Raw genomic sequence first — 15,396 nt, 5'->3', positions numbered from 1 at the left:
AAAATGCCTATTGTTAGATATGTGTACTCTTTTTTCTTCTCTCGAATTTTTTTCCCACTGGGTTTTATTTTAGTTAAGGTTTTAACGAGGCATATTATTTGTTGAATAGACATTCAAAGGGGAATGTTATAAATAGAATTGTATTTAAGGTGAATGTCTATATTTGAGAGGGATTCCAGGGTTTGTTACTTGGTGGCTAAGTCACTTTTCCCCTATAAATAGAGGGTTCTATTCCATTGTAATTCATCCCAAATCAATAAGAACTCTCTCCTCCTACTTTTCTCTGCAATACTCTTCTTCTTCTTTTATTGTTTCATAACACATTATCAGCACGAGACTCTAACCAATTGGTAGAAGCTTTGGGATTGAGCATAATGATTGTCAATTGTTCCATGAACTTTCTTCAGGAATAAATTTTGAATTGAAGGTAAGTATTTTACCTTATTATGTTCTTTTAAATTCTTAAATTCTATAATTTGATTTTATATACAAGCAAAGATAACAAAGTTTGATTATCACTCTAATAGTGTTTGTAAGAAATTATAACCACCCGAAGTGGTAAAAATTTTATGTCTTACCATGATCAAATTCATGTATGATTATGGGCACAAGAAGTGAAAACTCGTCCTATTGAATTTTCTTCATTTTCATTCCCCTAAGAGAATGTGATAGCAATATGTGATAAGTCTGAACGAAGACAAAATTATTACTATGAATATATCAATGGATGTGGACGTGGCAATAGACGAAATTATAATCGTCATCATTTTGGTAATGAGAACAATAAGGATTCTCAAAATAATCCTTCACTCTGTGAAAGTAATATTTGTCATCAATTTGACATGAGATTTTATAAAGCACATATAGATAATTATGGTCCATTCATGATGTGAATGTGACAACATCTGATTTATGAATACATATTCATTCTTGGAAGAATATGAACGTGCTAGTGGTAGTGAATATACCACACTCACCTCTAGAAGGAGGTTTGAGATGATATAAGAAAATAATATCATTATTATGGCATGAATGGTCATTGGTCACGTACCTATTGCACACCAAAATATTATGGTAATGTGATTATTAAAGAATAACATTAATGCAAGAAAAAGAACTTGCATATAATTTTTACCATGACCATAATGGTATCACTTTCTCTTTGAAAGAGATATTCACCATATAGATGTTAATGAATATGTGGTAGTACAAAATTAATTGAAAGATCTAGAAGAGCCAATTATACTACTTTGGAGAAATAAAATTGATTATCAATAAGACGTGGTGCCGTAGTAAGTCTCAAAAAAACTTATTGAGTTTCTAAAGTATTCGCGAAAGCGATTGGTTATATTTAGACTATAAATAAAGGAAAGATTTAATATCTTCTATTACTAACAATTTGTAGCGGGGTAATATGTATGGGAAAAGTTACCCGCTTTATTCTCCAGTTTGTACTACACAAACAAAAGAATGCCACAATAGAGTAGAAGTTTATTGATATAAATACCCATATCATAATAAAATTGGAGTTTATTCATAATTGCACACGTCATGGTGTAAACCTGAAGTTTATCAATATTGATAATTTCTCCAATTGGCATAATTGGTTTAGCCATTAATTTAAGCATGATGTGCAAAATAACAGAGAATTCACATGGGCAAATATTAAAGAACTAAAAGGTTCTTTATGAATTCTCTTATGTTGCTTGTTCTCATTAATTAATAGACCAACTAAAATTGGGATTGAATCTCATGAATGCTGGAAATATCAAAGGTGAATATGGGTCTGTTCACCTGCCATGTATACCACGTAAGATGCATCTATGAGATGGTTACATGTGTGATTATTATTAACCTGCAACCTGGTGTTTGCGAGGTAACTGCTCAATAATTTAATTTAGAGCATAATTTCCAGATTTTTGTTCAACAAGATAGTTCATCTTGATAAGTTAGTTTACATCACAGTTGGTTTAACAAAATAATTTATTGAGTGCCTCCACTTAATAGCTAAACTATTGCTTATGAGAACAAAGTTATCTATATCAGTTTGATATACGTTATATACTAAAGTATATTACATTCTCTCCTCACAAGTGGTTCAGGGTCAGGAACCAAATAATTTCATCGTATTATTATTATTGATGTGCGGTGTATATTTTGATTTACATCATAATGCACAAAGGTGGATTTCCAAAGTTGAGGAAGCAAGTTAATTTTTCTAACATAAAGGAGAGACATGATGCAACAATTAAAAAAAAGTTATATGGAATGAATTATTATTTATACATCTCGATCCTTGAATAAGATAATATAAATTTGAAGTTCATAAAAAGATAGTAATTCATTTGCAATATATTACAAAGCATGTCCATTTGCCGATCCAAAGAAAATAACTAATTTTCTCTCAAATAATCTTGTGTTCTTTTATTGTTAGCTAAAACAAGTTGCTCTTTTTTAATTCAAGACGGAGGGTCTCTCTGGTTAAATTCTCTCCATGAAGCTTAGGAGGGGTCAAATTAATAACACACTAAAGAACAAAACATAGTCACATACCGAACTGAACTCTGTGATTTCAAGGGGAATGAAAGAGTATGAGAGGGTTCTCCTCTCTAGCTTCAAGGGCTTCTTCACCTGCTTTCACAAATCTCTCTAAACAAAACCACAATTCCCTCAGACCCATTACTCCAAAACCCTCAAATCTTGACTCTGTTGCGACCACTAGCAGCACCACCACTGAACAAACTTCACCCGGTAAGTCTTCATTGAACTGGCGTTCCAACACTTCAATTGCAGCTAAAAAACGGAACTTTCAAGGAAGTGGTATTGATTACGAGTATTTTACTCATATTCTTGCAAGAAATGACTGGTATTTATTGCTAAACCATGAGTATAAAGCCAAGAGGGTTACTTTGAATCAGCAAGCAGTTGTTAGTATTCTGCATAATCAAGAAAATCCATTACACCCTTTTAGATTTTACATCTGGATTTCGAATATTTGTCCCTCTTTTGCCAAGAATCAATCAGTTAAGGGGGTCTTAGGTAATTTACTTTGTAGAAGAGGTCCCCTTTTGTTGTCAGCTGAGCTAGTTCAGGATATCAGAAACTCTGGAAATGTAATTACTGTGGATTTGCTTTGTGTTCTGATTGGTAGTTGGGGGAGATTAGGGTTGGGGAAGTACTGTGCTGACATATTGGAGCAGGTTTCTTATTTGGGACTCACTCCTACTACTAGGTTGTATAATGCAGTGATCGATGCGGTGATCAAGTCCAATTCACTTGACTTAGCTTATCTAAAGTTTCAGCAAATGCAGGTGGATAATTGTAATCCGGATAGGTTTACGTATAATATTCTCATTCATGGAGTTTGTAAGGTTGGGGTTGTGGAGGAAGCGCTTCGTCTGGTTAAACAGATGGAAGGAGCGGGATACTCTCCCAATGTGTTTACTTACACCATTTTGGTTGATGGGTTTTGTAATGCTAGAAGGGTGGACGAGGCTTTTGAACTCTTCCGGATAATGAAGGATAGGACTATTGTTCCTACTGAAGCTACTGTAAGATCATTGGTTAATGGGGTATTTCGTTGTATGCCACCAGATAAGGGTTTTGAATTATTATCTAGATGGTTAGAGAAAGAACCTGCCTTGCCTGATATAGCTTTTTCTTCCATGCTACATTGCCTTAGTACTAATTCTTTGCCAACAGAAGCAGCCCAACTTTTAAGAATATCAATTGATAAAGGTTACGTCCTGGATAATTCAACTATTAACATTGTACTGACTTGTTTAATCAAAGGATTAGAGCTTGATGATACTTGTCAGATGTTAGACTTTATCACTGTTCGAGGTATGAAGGTTAGTATTGATATATATCTTTCACTTGTTGATGCTCTTTACAAAGCAGGGAAAGTAGAAAAGGGGAATGAATATTTGTTCCACATGTTTAAGGATGGTTTTGTATCTAACATATTCTTCTATAACCGGGTCATTGATTGCTTATGCAAAATCAAAATGATGGACAAAGCATCAGAGTCTTTTAAAGACATGCTTCAGAGAGGTCTCGCTCCCAATCTTGTAACTTTCAACACTCTTATTAGTGGACATTCTAAGGTAGGGGAGATTGACAAGGTACGTGAGCTATTAGTCATGTTACTGGAACATGGTTTTCGACCAGACATTTTCACGTTTAGTTCACTGATTTACAGCCTTTGTAGAGTAAACCGGATTGACGATGCTTTAGACTGTTTCACTGAGATGGTAGAATGGGGAGTTGCTCCAAATGCTGTTACGTACAATATCTTAATTCGTGCACTCTGTGTCCTGGGAGATGTTGGTGGATCGCTGAACTTATTAAGAAAAATGCAAGATGATGGAATAAAAGCAGATGTTTTCTCCTTCAATGCCTTAATTCAAAGTTTTTGTAGGATGAATAAGATTGACGAGGCACAAAGGCTTCTTGTAAGCATGTTGACGCTGGATTTGAGCCCTGATAATCATACTTACGGTGCATTTATTAGGGCCTTATGTAACTTGGGGAGATTTGATGAAGCTAAGAACTTGTTTTTGTCAATGGAAGCAAATGGATGCATCCCCGACGCTTCCACATGTAAATTATATTTTGATTCAATTGTTCAATCAGGATGTAGTGAAGAAGCTCGGGATGTTTTAAGGGAGTGCAGGGAAAAGGGGATGCTATTGGAACCCGTTACTGCTTCATAGTATCTTTTCTTTAGGATTGATTATCACTTGATGCTGACAACCTATGCTGCTCCTTAGCCCACCATGGACATAAGCTATTGACTCAACAAGCTGGGTTCTACACAATAATTTTGGAGACAAATGTACTATAGGTATGACTGTTTTCTTGATAAGTTACTATAGGTTTGATGTTATGATCTCCTCTATGTCTCTGATCTTTTCCTCGTTTTCTTCTACTTCTTTTGTTGCCGTATACGCTTTTATTTTTGATAAATATGTGTGTTTGATTTCTAAGTTGTTTATTATTTTGGTGTTTTTCTGGTTGATACTTGACAGTGAAAAGCCTATGGCTAATTAAAGCATAACTTCTTCCAATCTTTGCTCCTTTGGTCACTATATTTGCAATTATAAATCCCTAATGGTAAAAGATGCTAAGGAGGCAAGAAGGATAAAAAGAATTACTAGACAGACAGGAGGTTAAATCTGATTCCTTTCCCGAAAACGATTTTCAAAATGTCTTGAGAGGGAAAAGTGGGATTTGGTTATAATATAGTGCCAGTCTAATGGACTAGAAATGGACAAGTGTATAAAGTAAAGGCGCTACTCTATGACTCCTGATGATCGGATGTTGACTTTTGTGATCGTTTTGTGGTCATAAATTTTCCTATTTAATTGACAGAATAAAAATAGAAAGATGTCACAAGACTTTCTCAATAGACAAATATCTGAGTATTCTGTTGAGAAAGGTATTTTCTCTTGTTTTTAATGTTATTATGGTATGCAATTAGGTGTGACCTATTACTACTAAGCAGCAGTTCTGAATTTAATGTTAGTTGAAGCATCCAATATAACTTGTCAACTGCGAAAATTGTACGTTGGGCTTAATTTGTAACAGAACTGCTTTATTCTTCTTTGTTTCGGTGAAATATAAACAGCATTAGTCAGAGATGGCATATGCAATCATCTTAGTGGAGTCATCAGGGATTTTGAAATATAGCAGTCACGTTTTGCTGTCAGAGCTAAATTTCAGGACTGCTCAGGATGTGTTGGCATGAAAAAATAATTCTAGACTTCTTAAGACCATATTCGTGAGGAATAGACTTCTTAAGGTTAATTTGATTTTGGCCAGGAATGGCAGTCAGATAGGATTGGGCTTGCTGTGAGGTGTAGAGATACTCCGAAAGTTGAATTATCTAATGTGTTCTCCATCATGACAGCTAAAAAGACTACAATTGCTGAATTACTTATAAGTGCAGTGGACCCAATCATTTGACGTATCTCTTAGTAATACAATTAGGATTAGAATGAATGATGTAGAAGAGTTCTTACTGAACACTAATTGGCGATTCTGATAAGTTAATATGGAATATCTGATAAAAAAGATTCTGATAAGTTAATATGGAATGGATCCACAAGAAGCTTTTCAGTGAAGTCATACTATAACATTTTACTTAATGGGGATGGGTCAAACCCGATATTGTTGTCGTTATGGAAGTCCAAGGCACCTAATAGTGTTGCTTCTTCGCATTGAGTGCAGCGTCAGGTTCCACCTTGGCAGCCAACAATTTGAGGAGGCCAAGAGTTTCAGTGAGCTGTGTTGTATGTATAACGCTCATGAAGAGGATGTTGATCACCTCATTCAGCATTGTATTTTTTTTTTCATCCTATATATCAAAGAATTTCATCAGTTGAATATGCCAAACTTTTTAGAAGAATGTGCATGAATGGGTGACTCAACCAATTTTAGCAAATAAGGAGTCTCAATCATCCTTTGCTACAGTAATTTTTTCTTTACACACCAAATAGAAGTACACGAAACAAAAATGATTTTTATGCTACTATTATTTATTTCAATATTCTGGAAAGTCGTCTTACAGTGATGTTTTCTTTTCCTTTTCGAAATACGAAGAAGTGCCTGTGGAACTACTGTCAGTAGTACACTCAATTACTTCTTGTGAATGTTTAAATAAAGAAGAAAAGATTACTCTGTGATTTTTTGAATATTCCTATGTCCGACTAGTAAGAAGCTGTTGAGAGCTAGGTTTCCTGAATGTACATCTTCCTAGCCGGTCCTAAATTGATGAACAAAGAAGCATCCAGGTATACTCAACTCTCTAGATCCCTTAACATTTTGTTTGAACCTTTGTTTAAACAACCAATGCTTTGATCATTTAATTAAATTTTTGCCGTCAGCCCATGTTTAATATTGTGCTGGCAAAAGCAGGCATTTTAGTCGGTTTTACCTACGTTTTGTTTAATATTTCATGGGTTAACCCAATAACTGTGGCAGAGGCAATGCTTATTGGAGGACAAGATGGACACAAGGAAATAAGACAGGCTATGCAATTTCCATACAATTTGGGAAAAAAGGTTTAGTACAATGTTTGAAGGATTAAAACTCCATAGGTTAAGGTTATGTTCCGTTTGTATCTAATCTCTATTTTAGGTGTAACAAGGATTCTCCCGTTTGCACAGATAGTTGGCTTGATTTGAGGATTTTTAATTACGCTGTACTATTATATAATGTTTGTAGAGCCATTATTAAAAAAAAGGAGAAAAGAATCATATAATGTTCGCAGAGCACCCAAAGGTGACCTAGCCGTCAATGAAGTTGGAATGGACTCAAATTCCAGCGGAGGCAAAAAGAGTTAGGTGATTTCTTCCCTTCTATTTAAGTAGTGGTGGACAGAGTTACCCAATAATTTTTACTAGTGAGAAGTAGCAGGTACCTGGTGAATTAGTCGAGATGCACGCGGATTTGACTTGGACTCCATTGTCATAAATTTTTTCTATAGCACTTTCATTGTGTGTATCAATTGCATAATTTTGAAAATAAAAGAATTGTTGTAGTTTGGGGATTTGGTTGAAGTCCGACAATACTTTTGGTGGTTTCAATTGGACAACATTGTCCATGTACAATATTTGTGCAATTGGAGATTTTCTAATAATGGTGAACTAGCAGAAATGATAGGTGCATATGTGTGAAGTGTGATTCCCAGTTGTAGTTCATGCTTTTAGTTTCTCTGGCTTAACAATTTCTTAAACCACAAGACTTACATTATTGATTAAACATTGTTAGATCTGAGATGGTATTCTGTAGCTATCACAAATGTTAGGTACAGTGTGGAAGATATGTTGCACAGGCACTCCAAATCTCATGGCTACACATGAACACCCTATACTTTTAGGAAATTTCTGCAACACCTCTGAGTCTTTGGTTTCCAAGGACCTTCAATCTTTTAGCTATTGATAATGTTATAGAAAGCATTGTTTTAGATTCTCCTAGTAGAAGAGTATTTGTATTAAACAATTCTTGTTTTTTAGGACTTCTGTAGAAAAGTGTATGGGATTAGCATTTTCACTCATGCATATATGTGCCTGTGCCACAATTCTAATAGATCTCTCCTTTTATATGAGGAGTGGCTGTGCTTTTCCAAGGAGCAGCAGTCTTTGATTGATCTGCCTTGGAGAAACAGCAAGTTTAACTTTAGGTATCTCTTCTATTAAAATCTTGATGTTTCATATCTGATTGGATTGCTGTTTAAGCTGGTTTACATTATAATTTGCTTGTCTTGGATTGTGAAAGTTTCACTTTGTATATCTCCTTTAATATTTGCTTGTCTTGGATTGCGAAAGTTTCACGTTGTATATCTCCTCTGTGACATCTTGATGTTTTATATCTACTTCGCGGTTGAAATTGTGGTAATTTTTGATATTTCAGCTAACTTTTTCTACAAAATGAGGATGAAGAAAAATTTCATGCTTTAACTTTTAGTTTATTTTCATCCTTCTTTTATTCGCAGGAGGTGAATGAGCTGTTAAAAGCAAAGCAACATGCACTCGTTTCTCTGTCAGATTTGGAATAATAATGAGGTGCTTAATTGATCTAAGAAATCTGATTTTCAGATCAAGGAACTGACTAAAGGGAAAAGGAATTACTGGCTCGTTCTTATCAATACCAAACCAATACTTACTATGGATGCTTCACTGTGAACGCGAAGATGGAGCCCTTGTTTAGATCTTATACATGAAACCTGGGTGTTAATTTGTAAAAGGTTTTTCTCTGCCTCCATACATGATGATGAATTTTTTCTTCCTTTTCATTTCTGTTCTCGTCTAGATGGAGTGAACTGTACTCGTGACCGGTTTAAGTCTTTGTGCTCATGCATCTTCTATGAAAGAAGTTTTTCTTGACTACTTCAACCATGTAAACATAAGCTGGCTAGCAATATAGGCTCTTGACATGTGGTTTAAGCCCCTTCTCGTAAAGGAAAAAGAAATATTTGATCATTGAAAGCTGTGTTAGCTGAAAATGTTTTAATTTCAGCATCTGTGGTCATAAAGTATCAATATTGTGTTCTAAGTTGGCCTTTCGAGGCTAGGATGGTTTCCTGCCAGTTGAAGATTCTTCTTGTGGTTTAAAGGAATGTACAATGGCAGAAGTTCAACTGCTTCTCGGTCCTTAACCGAGAAGACTCGAAAGAGGAACGATCACGAAGAAGTGACGCGGCCCCATCTTTAATATTTCCAAATGGAAGCTGGGCTTGGTCTTTCACCTTATTTCACTATTTCTGTGGGTTCCTATCTTTCCCAGAAGTACTACTGGCTAAGGAATCATCAAGAGTTCAAGATACATCTCCCTGTATCAGTGTTATCTATTACTTAGTGGTTGAATGAGGAACCATAGCAGGTTTCCTCTTGGAAATTTTGTATAGACTGAATTGACAAGGACTAACGATTTATCCATTTGTTCTGTCACATGTAACATTTGCTAATGTGAACACTTAAAAGTGAATTCTTGATATTCTGATCTAAAGAATGAATGAAGGTCTTCATACTGTCCCTTATTCCTACCCACCAAAGCTACACTGGCTTGCTTCTGGGAGGTTGGGTGTTCTGTTGCTGCTATCTGACCTAGGACTAAGTTTTAAGTTTATCATATTCCTCCATGTAGCCTTCAAGATTTTTGCTATGCACACATGAAAAAAAAAAAAAAAAAACTAGCTGACCCTGTAAAACTTTTTTCTTTCTAAGACATGGCATGTATAGTTACCCGATACTTGTATGGGTGGTAGTAGGTATCAATGGAAGAGTTATGGCGTGCGCAAGCTAGCCCTCGTAAAATTTCGGTTGTTTTTAGTACTCGATAGGTAGAATTACCCAATATATGCGAGCTGGCACCTCATAAATCTCTTTTGGTTTTAGCATTTGGTTAGGTGGGAGGTAAAAGGTGCTCAATAAAATAATTGTGGTGTGTGCTAGCAGTGTTTTAAAAGGCGATGCGTTTTATATATGCGACAACGAGTCGTAAACCCCATAGGTATTTAATTTTTAATATTTTATAAAATAATATAATTACAGTAAATATTTATAAACAAGTAAAATTGCATACAAATTGAAGAAAACTATAAATATATGAAATATATATTATATGCTACTTACAAGCAAAAGCAACTTGAATCTAAAAGAATAAAGTTTTTTATATGGAGGAACAAAAAGAATGACTAACCTGCAATTTGAACTTTGAACTTGCAGCTATGAAGGAGAATGAAGTTCTCTTTGTTTTTGTAAAATAAAATTAATATTCGTTGCTTTTGGGAGATATTAACATACTAGCGGACAAGATAAAGAATTAGGAAAGACCATGAGTTAGGGCTTCAATCAATAAAAAATGTCTTAACTTTTAAATTTAATGCATTTCAATTCCTTTTTAAAACTTTTGAATAATTACCAAGCTGACTTTTGAGAATTTGGGTATTATATGAAGGACTTGTTCACAAAATTTGTTGTAATTTGAAAAAGTCTCTAGGGGTTACCTCCCACTAAAAAAAACGCGTCGCGAATGCCCAGGTGTATGCCCGAACGCCCGGGGCATACGCCTGAGCGTACACCCCGAACGCCTGGGTGTACGCCTCTTGAGACTTTCGTCCCACACCATCGCCTGGGGGCGTTTTTGGTGTGCCTCGCCCAGGGCTCGCCCGAAAATGCCTTTTAAAACAGTGTGTGCTAGCAGATCTGAACGCCAAAAAAAAAAAAAGAGAATTGCCTTTTCCGTTTTGCCTTTTTTTTAAAAAAAATCCCTTAATGGCGTGAGTTGGGCAACGAACGGCACTACATCCAATAAAACTCTAGAAAATTGTTGACGGTAACTTCCAGCACAAGAATGGATCTTCTAGGTTTGATTTCTAATGCAAAAGACCTCAAGCAAGTAATGGCCGTTGCAGTTCAGCTGCATTCTGCTTTTAGTCACCTTTTTAGACCATCCAATATTTTAAGTTTCCATCGAGCAGATCACCCATTTCTTTTACTTTTCCCCATGAAATTTCTCTTGTTTTACTTGACTATTGTAGATTCTTCAGTTACAAGCTTCCTTATAATTCCATACCATAATAGAAATTTTCAAATATAAAATCGACAACCATCCTCAATGTGGAACATTCCCCAAAATTTTGTTGTTTTAAATCTTGGAGAAATTAATTATTCACTTTCTGGAATCTATTACGTGTGAAATACAGCAGAAGATCTTGGTTTCAGGCACTACTTGCTTTATATATAATCAGCACAAACTTGTGAAATATGAGTGTCATATACTACTCATTTTTTGAGATGGCAATTTCCATTAACATGAAGTATTCTCTTCAAGCTTTAGCTGTGACTTGCATCTTGTTTTTCTCCTTCACACTAGGTGATATATGCTTTCTACTTTTCTTCTTGTTCCAATGTTAAATCTTCTAGTTATCTGACAGTTTATGTGAATGCAAATTGTTCTTGACAGGGAAAGCAGATGATTATGGGACTCAAACCGCAGCTGCAGGAGTACTTGAAAATGAATATCTGCCAAATTATGGAGGCATAAATGGAGGATATTCATCGCAAAACGGAGATTATCCTCATGAATATGGGGGTGGCACTGGCACAGCTGATGCTCAACCTGGCTATCTTTTCTCTAAAGCTTTGCGATGTTTCAACGATAAGCAGGTAAGTAATTCTTAGACATCAATGTTCTCACTTAGTCTTTGCCTATATATATTGCAATTAAGCAAGAAACAATCGCTTATATATGTGAGTTTATAGTTGGAAACAGTATGTATATGGAATACAGTTAAATGCAATAATTAATGATGGTAACTTACTTCAAATGAAGCTGCAGATATACAGTAGTTGTGAGGAGGCTTATAGACTGACTGAGACAGGGGATCTCAATGTACCACCTGAATATACCGATCAATATTGCAGCGGACCATGCTTGAAGGAGACACACCTTGTGCTAAATTGTCTTGGAAATATACTGTCAAACTTCAGATTCTATAATAAGGCCACCATTAGGGTGGTCGAAGAGACTATCAAGGAAGGATGTAGCTATGGCCCTAGAAGAGGTTAAACTTTCTCCAGTCCGTATACTTTACTATACAAAAATGTATTCTTGAGAAGAATATTAGGCAATACTAAATGATATACTAACCAACTTCTGAAAGGATTTTATCAATATATTTTAACTTGTTGTAGCACGTAATCTGTCAGATTATTAATCCCACCTCTTATACCTGAAGTTATCTTTTAGATGACTCGAGTGTAAAAATTGTTTTACTATAGAAGTTGAACTCATTGTACAATGTGGCTACAGGTTTCTTCAATGTTGCTGAGCACATCCTAGCTGATGGTGGCACTGCTCTTCGCGCTTCCAAGTTCATGCTACATGGTGTTGTTCTTATGTCTTTGACACACATTTTCTTCCTTTAAAGAAATTGAAGTGATGGTATTGATGGACAAAGTAGCTTATAGATTTAGATGGAGCATTCTAGTTTTTGGTGTTGTTCAATTTGACAAGTGGTAGTGCTGATAGGTTGTAGTGAACAAAAGCCTATCTGTTCATTATATCTTGGAAATTCTTGTTCCATTTGGGCCGTTGTTGTAGATAAGCACCCGAGAGTTTGTTAGATAATTATCCATTTCTAATTATATGACAAAATTAATGTCTATGCTCGTTAATTCATCTGCTTACCATACCAAAAGGCACAATTCCCTGCAGGAAAAATAGCACTGAGTAAATCTACAATCAGATCAATTGTGGCAAGAATGGGGAGGTTCATTGCCTGCAAATTAACATTCTACCATTTATAAATGTTAATCTATAAACGAAGAGATTCAAATTTACAGATATTCATTTAACAAAACATACGATTATACTTTCTTTCTTGAACGATATCATCTTACACTTTTTTTTTTTTTAGTGAGTTATCTTTTTGGGTGGACCTCCTCAATTTGTACTGCAAATCTTAATATAGAGTACATGCGACAACTATATTGAGGAGTAAACAGAGGGGTTCATGATGATGAGAATAATTAAGATCGATGAAAGAAATGCCATAGATATCGCAAGGACTCAGGGCGGATGTAGCATTTAAGCTACGGGTCAATTGAACATAATATTTTTGACACGAAGCATAAATTTATGTGTATAATCTACTAAAATTACAACAAATTATATATATGAATTTATAGCTTTAAAAATACAATGTGTTCAATATTAATAAGTTAAATCCATAAAATTTTAATTCTGGATCTACCTCTGGAAGAACTCATTTCAAAAGATGGAAAGCATGGCTTGGGGACCAAAAATAGGAGATTAAATCCCTCCCTCCTTGGTACAAGGACACATTGTTGATATTATTCTTTCTTTAGGAGTTATACTCTAATTTGATAATCCATAAAATAAAAAACTTCTAATTCACAATTAATTTGTGGTTAATTCTCATACCTCTCCATTATTAATTTTTGTAACATATCTAGATTGTATGTATATGCAGAGTGGGAGAATAAAGCTACTACTTAATAAATGATTTATATTAATTCATATGACGGTTTCTTAATTTTTGTGACTTTGTATGTAAAAAGATATTAACTTTTTAGAAGGTTTGAAGTTACTATCTTTATGACAATTTTGTTACTAAACTAAGAATAATGTTACATAACATTAATTCCCATTTGGCTTCTTACGTTTTTCTAATGGAAGAAAACATAAATGATTTGCCTATATAAGTATCATCATCTGTGAGCTAAATAACTACCAAAACATTTATTCTCTCATCCTCTCAAAAGACTATTCTTCTTCCTATTTTCTGGGCAACTTTTTTTTTTTTGCAAACACTAAACTTCCAGCCACGAGTGCACATGTTTAGGAGTACCGTGGAACCTTGGAGAGCGACATGTCTTAAAGATTTGCACCTAGTCGGACCGAAATCACTTTCAAAGCAGTGACTTGTCACGACACATTATTTATTCGATACACATAGAAAGGTTAGATATTGTCTCCATCCCTACGAAACGAAGTACAAAGGAAGTTGTTTTGAAAGAGTCTAGCCGTTCATTATATATATATATATATATATATATATATATATATATATATATATATATAAAGTACAAAGGAAGTTGTTTCGAAAGGGTTTGAGATGGAACTGTTGAAATAAGTATTTCAATAAATTTGAAATAAGATATTTGATAAATTAATGCATTTTATCAAAAGGCTCTTTAATTTCCAAAGTGAATGGATGTGAATTGATAAGAGTGGGTTGCTCAAATGGTGAGCATCCTCCACTTCCAACCAATAGGTTATGAGCTCGAATCACCCCAAGAGCAAGGTGAGGAGCTCTTGGGGAGAAAGAATAAAAAAAATAGATGTGAATTCATTCTTGATTTACTATATACATTTTTAGTGTTAGAAGACCATCTTGATCCCCTAAAATTCATGAATATATCATGAACTTTATTAAATGAAAAAGTTGTCTTTCAAGAGTATTTTAGCCAATGAATGTGTCACGCCCCGAACCTGGCCCTGGACGTAATACGGCACTCGGTGCTTGGCTATATGTGACCGAGCGAACCAACTGGCTGGCTGAATCAACATGTGATATCATATCATACTAAATACGGAAGATAAACTAACACATGCTGATATACTAAAAGTCTGAATGATAAAAATCAAAGTGCGAAAATACTAATATAATTTTGAAACATATTTGTAATCAACATAGCTTAATATGAAAAGTCTGCGACTCTATCTAGCTGTTACTCTAGTCTATGAAGCCTCTATTGGAGTACTGAAAACATTGACTGTTTGTAAATACTGAAAGACTATAAAGTAATGATAATGCCACGAAAGAGCTGGGGATCACCAAATAGCTAGTACGAGAATCCTAGTGCTATGAATCGTCAACTTGTAAATCAGTACCTGCATCATGAGATGCATGCCCCGGGCAAAAAGGGACATCAGTACATTTGAATTGCACTGGTATGTAAAGCAACTGAAAGAAAGAATTATAAATGCTGAAACTAATACTGAGCTGATAACTGAGAATTGATAATTGATAACTGAAATTATAACTGTTGAAACTGAAACTGAAATGATAACTGATAGTTGATAACTGATAGCTAATAACTGAAATAATAGATGATAACTGAACTGAACAAAGGAAGTAAGGATATGAATACTCCCTCTTCTGAATGATGAACAACCTGCTTATTTGAATATTAAATTGCGGCCTCACGCCCAATATATATATATGTGCACAAACTGCGGCCTCGGGCCCAAGTATACTTATACATAACTGCGGTCTCATGCCCAAAGATGCATAAAGCATAAACTGCAGCCTCAGGCCCAAAGATGCATAAAGCATTAACTGCAGCCTCAGGCCCAAATACA

At 35.0% G+C, this 15,396-nt stretch overlaps 2 protein-coding genes across 8 annotated transcripts; both read left to right on the top strand.

Moving 5' to 3' along the window:
- The first annotated feature begins 2,465 nt into the window (after positions 1–2,465).
- Positions 2,466–9,020, top strand: LOC104212658 (putative pentatricopeptide repeat-containing protein At3g16890, mitochondrial). Of its 6 annotated transcripts, none has more exons than XM_070155993.1 (4): positions 2,466–4,846; positions 6,985–7,064; positions 8,115–8,185; positions 8,498–9,020. In XM_070155993.1, exon 1 carries the CDS (start codon positions 2,592–2,594, stop codon positions 4,713–4,715), a length of 2,124 nt encoding a protein of 707 aa, XP_070012094.1. In that variant the 5' UTR covers positions 2,466–2,591; the 3' UTR covers positions 4,716–4,846; positions 6,985–7,064; positions 8,115–8,185; positions 8,498–9,020. The 6 variants fall into 6 exon arrangements, with proteins under 6 accessions (XP_070012094.1, XP_070012093.1, XP_009760302.1 ...); XM_070155992.1 differs by having other exon boundaries at positions 2,466–6,794; XM_009762000.2 differs by lacking the exon at positions 6,985–7,064.
- Positions 9,021–11,135: 2,115 nt separating this feature from the next.
- Positions 11,136–12,687, top strand: LOC104212657 (uncharacterized). Of its 2 annotated transcripts, none has more exons than XM_009761993.2 (4): positions 11,136–11,379; positions 11,470–11,672; positions 11,839–12,070; positions 12,319–12,687. In XM_009761993.2, exons 1-4 carry the CDS (start codon positions 11,271–11,273, stop codon positions 12,432–12,434), a joined length of 660 nt encoding a protein of 219 aa, XP_009760295.1. In that variant the 5' UTR covers positions 11,136–11,270; the 3' UTR covers positions 12,435–12,687. The 2 variants fall into 2 exon arrangements, with proteins under 2 accessions (XP_009760295.1, XP_009760296.1); XM_009761994.2 differs by having other exon boundaries at positions 11,137–11,379; positions 11,845–12,070.
- The last annotated feature ends 2,709 nt before the right edge of the window (positions 12,688–15,396 follow it).

The sequence above is a fragment of the Nicotiana sylvestris genome, chromosome 9, assembly GCF_000393655.2.
Source record: "Nicotiana sylvestris chromosome 9, ASM39365v2, whole genome shotgun sequence".
Classification (NCBI taxonomy): domain Eukaryota; kingdom Viridiplantae; phylum Streptophyta; class Magnoliopsida; order Solanales; family Solanaceae; genus Nicotiana; species Nicotiana sylvestris.
This window is presented reverse-complemented; position numbering and strand designations above follow the sequence as displayed.

Excerpts from the sequence above, each read along its gene's own strand:
- LOC104212657 (XM_009761993.2), top strand. The coding sequence starts at position 11,271 with ATGAGTGTCATATACTACTCATTTTTTGAGATGGCAATTTCCATTAAC. Across the intron at positions 11,380-11,469 it reads GTTTTTCTCCTTCACACTAG|GGAAAGCAGATGATTATGGG; the intron begins GTGATATATGCT and ends TGTTCTTGACAG. Across the intron at positions 12,071-12,318 it reads TAGCTATGGCCCTAGAAGAG|GTTTCTTCAATGTTGCTGAG; the intron begins GTTAAACTTTCT and ends ATGTGGCTACAG.
- LOC104212658 (XM_009761995.2), top strand. The coding sequence starts at position 2,592 with ATGAGAGGGTTCTCCTCTCTAGCTTCAAGGGCTTCTTCACCTGCTTTC.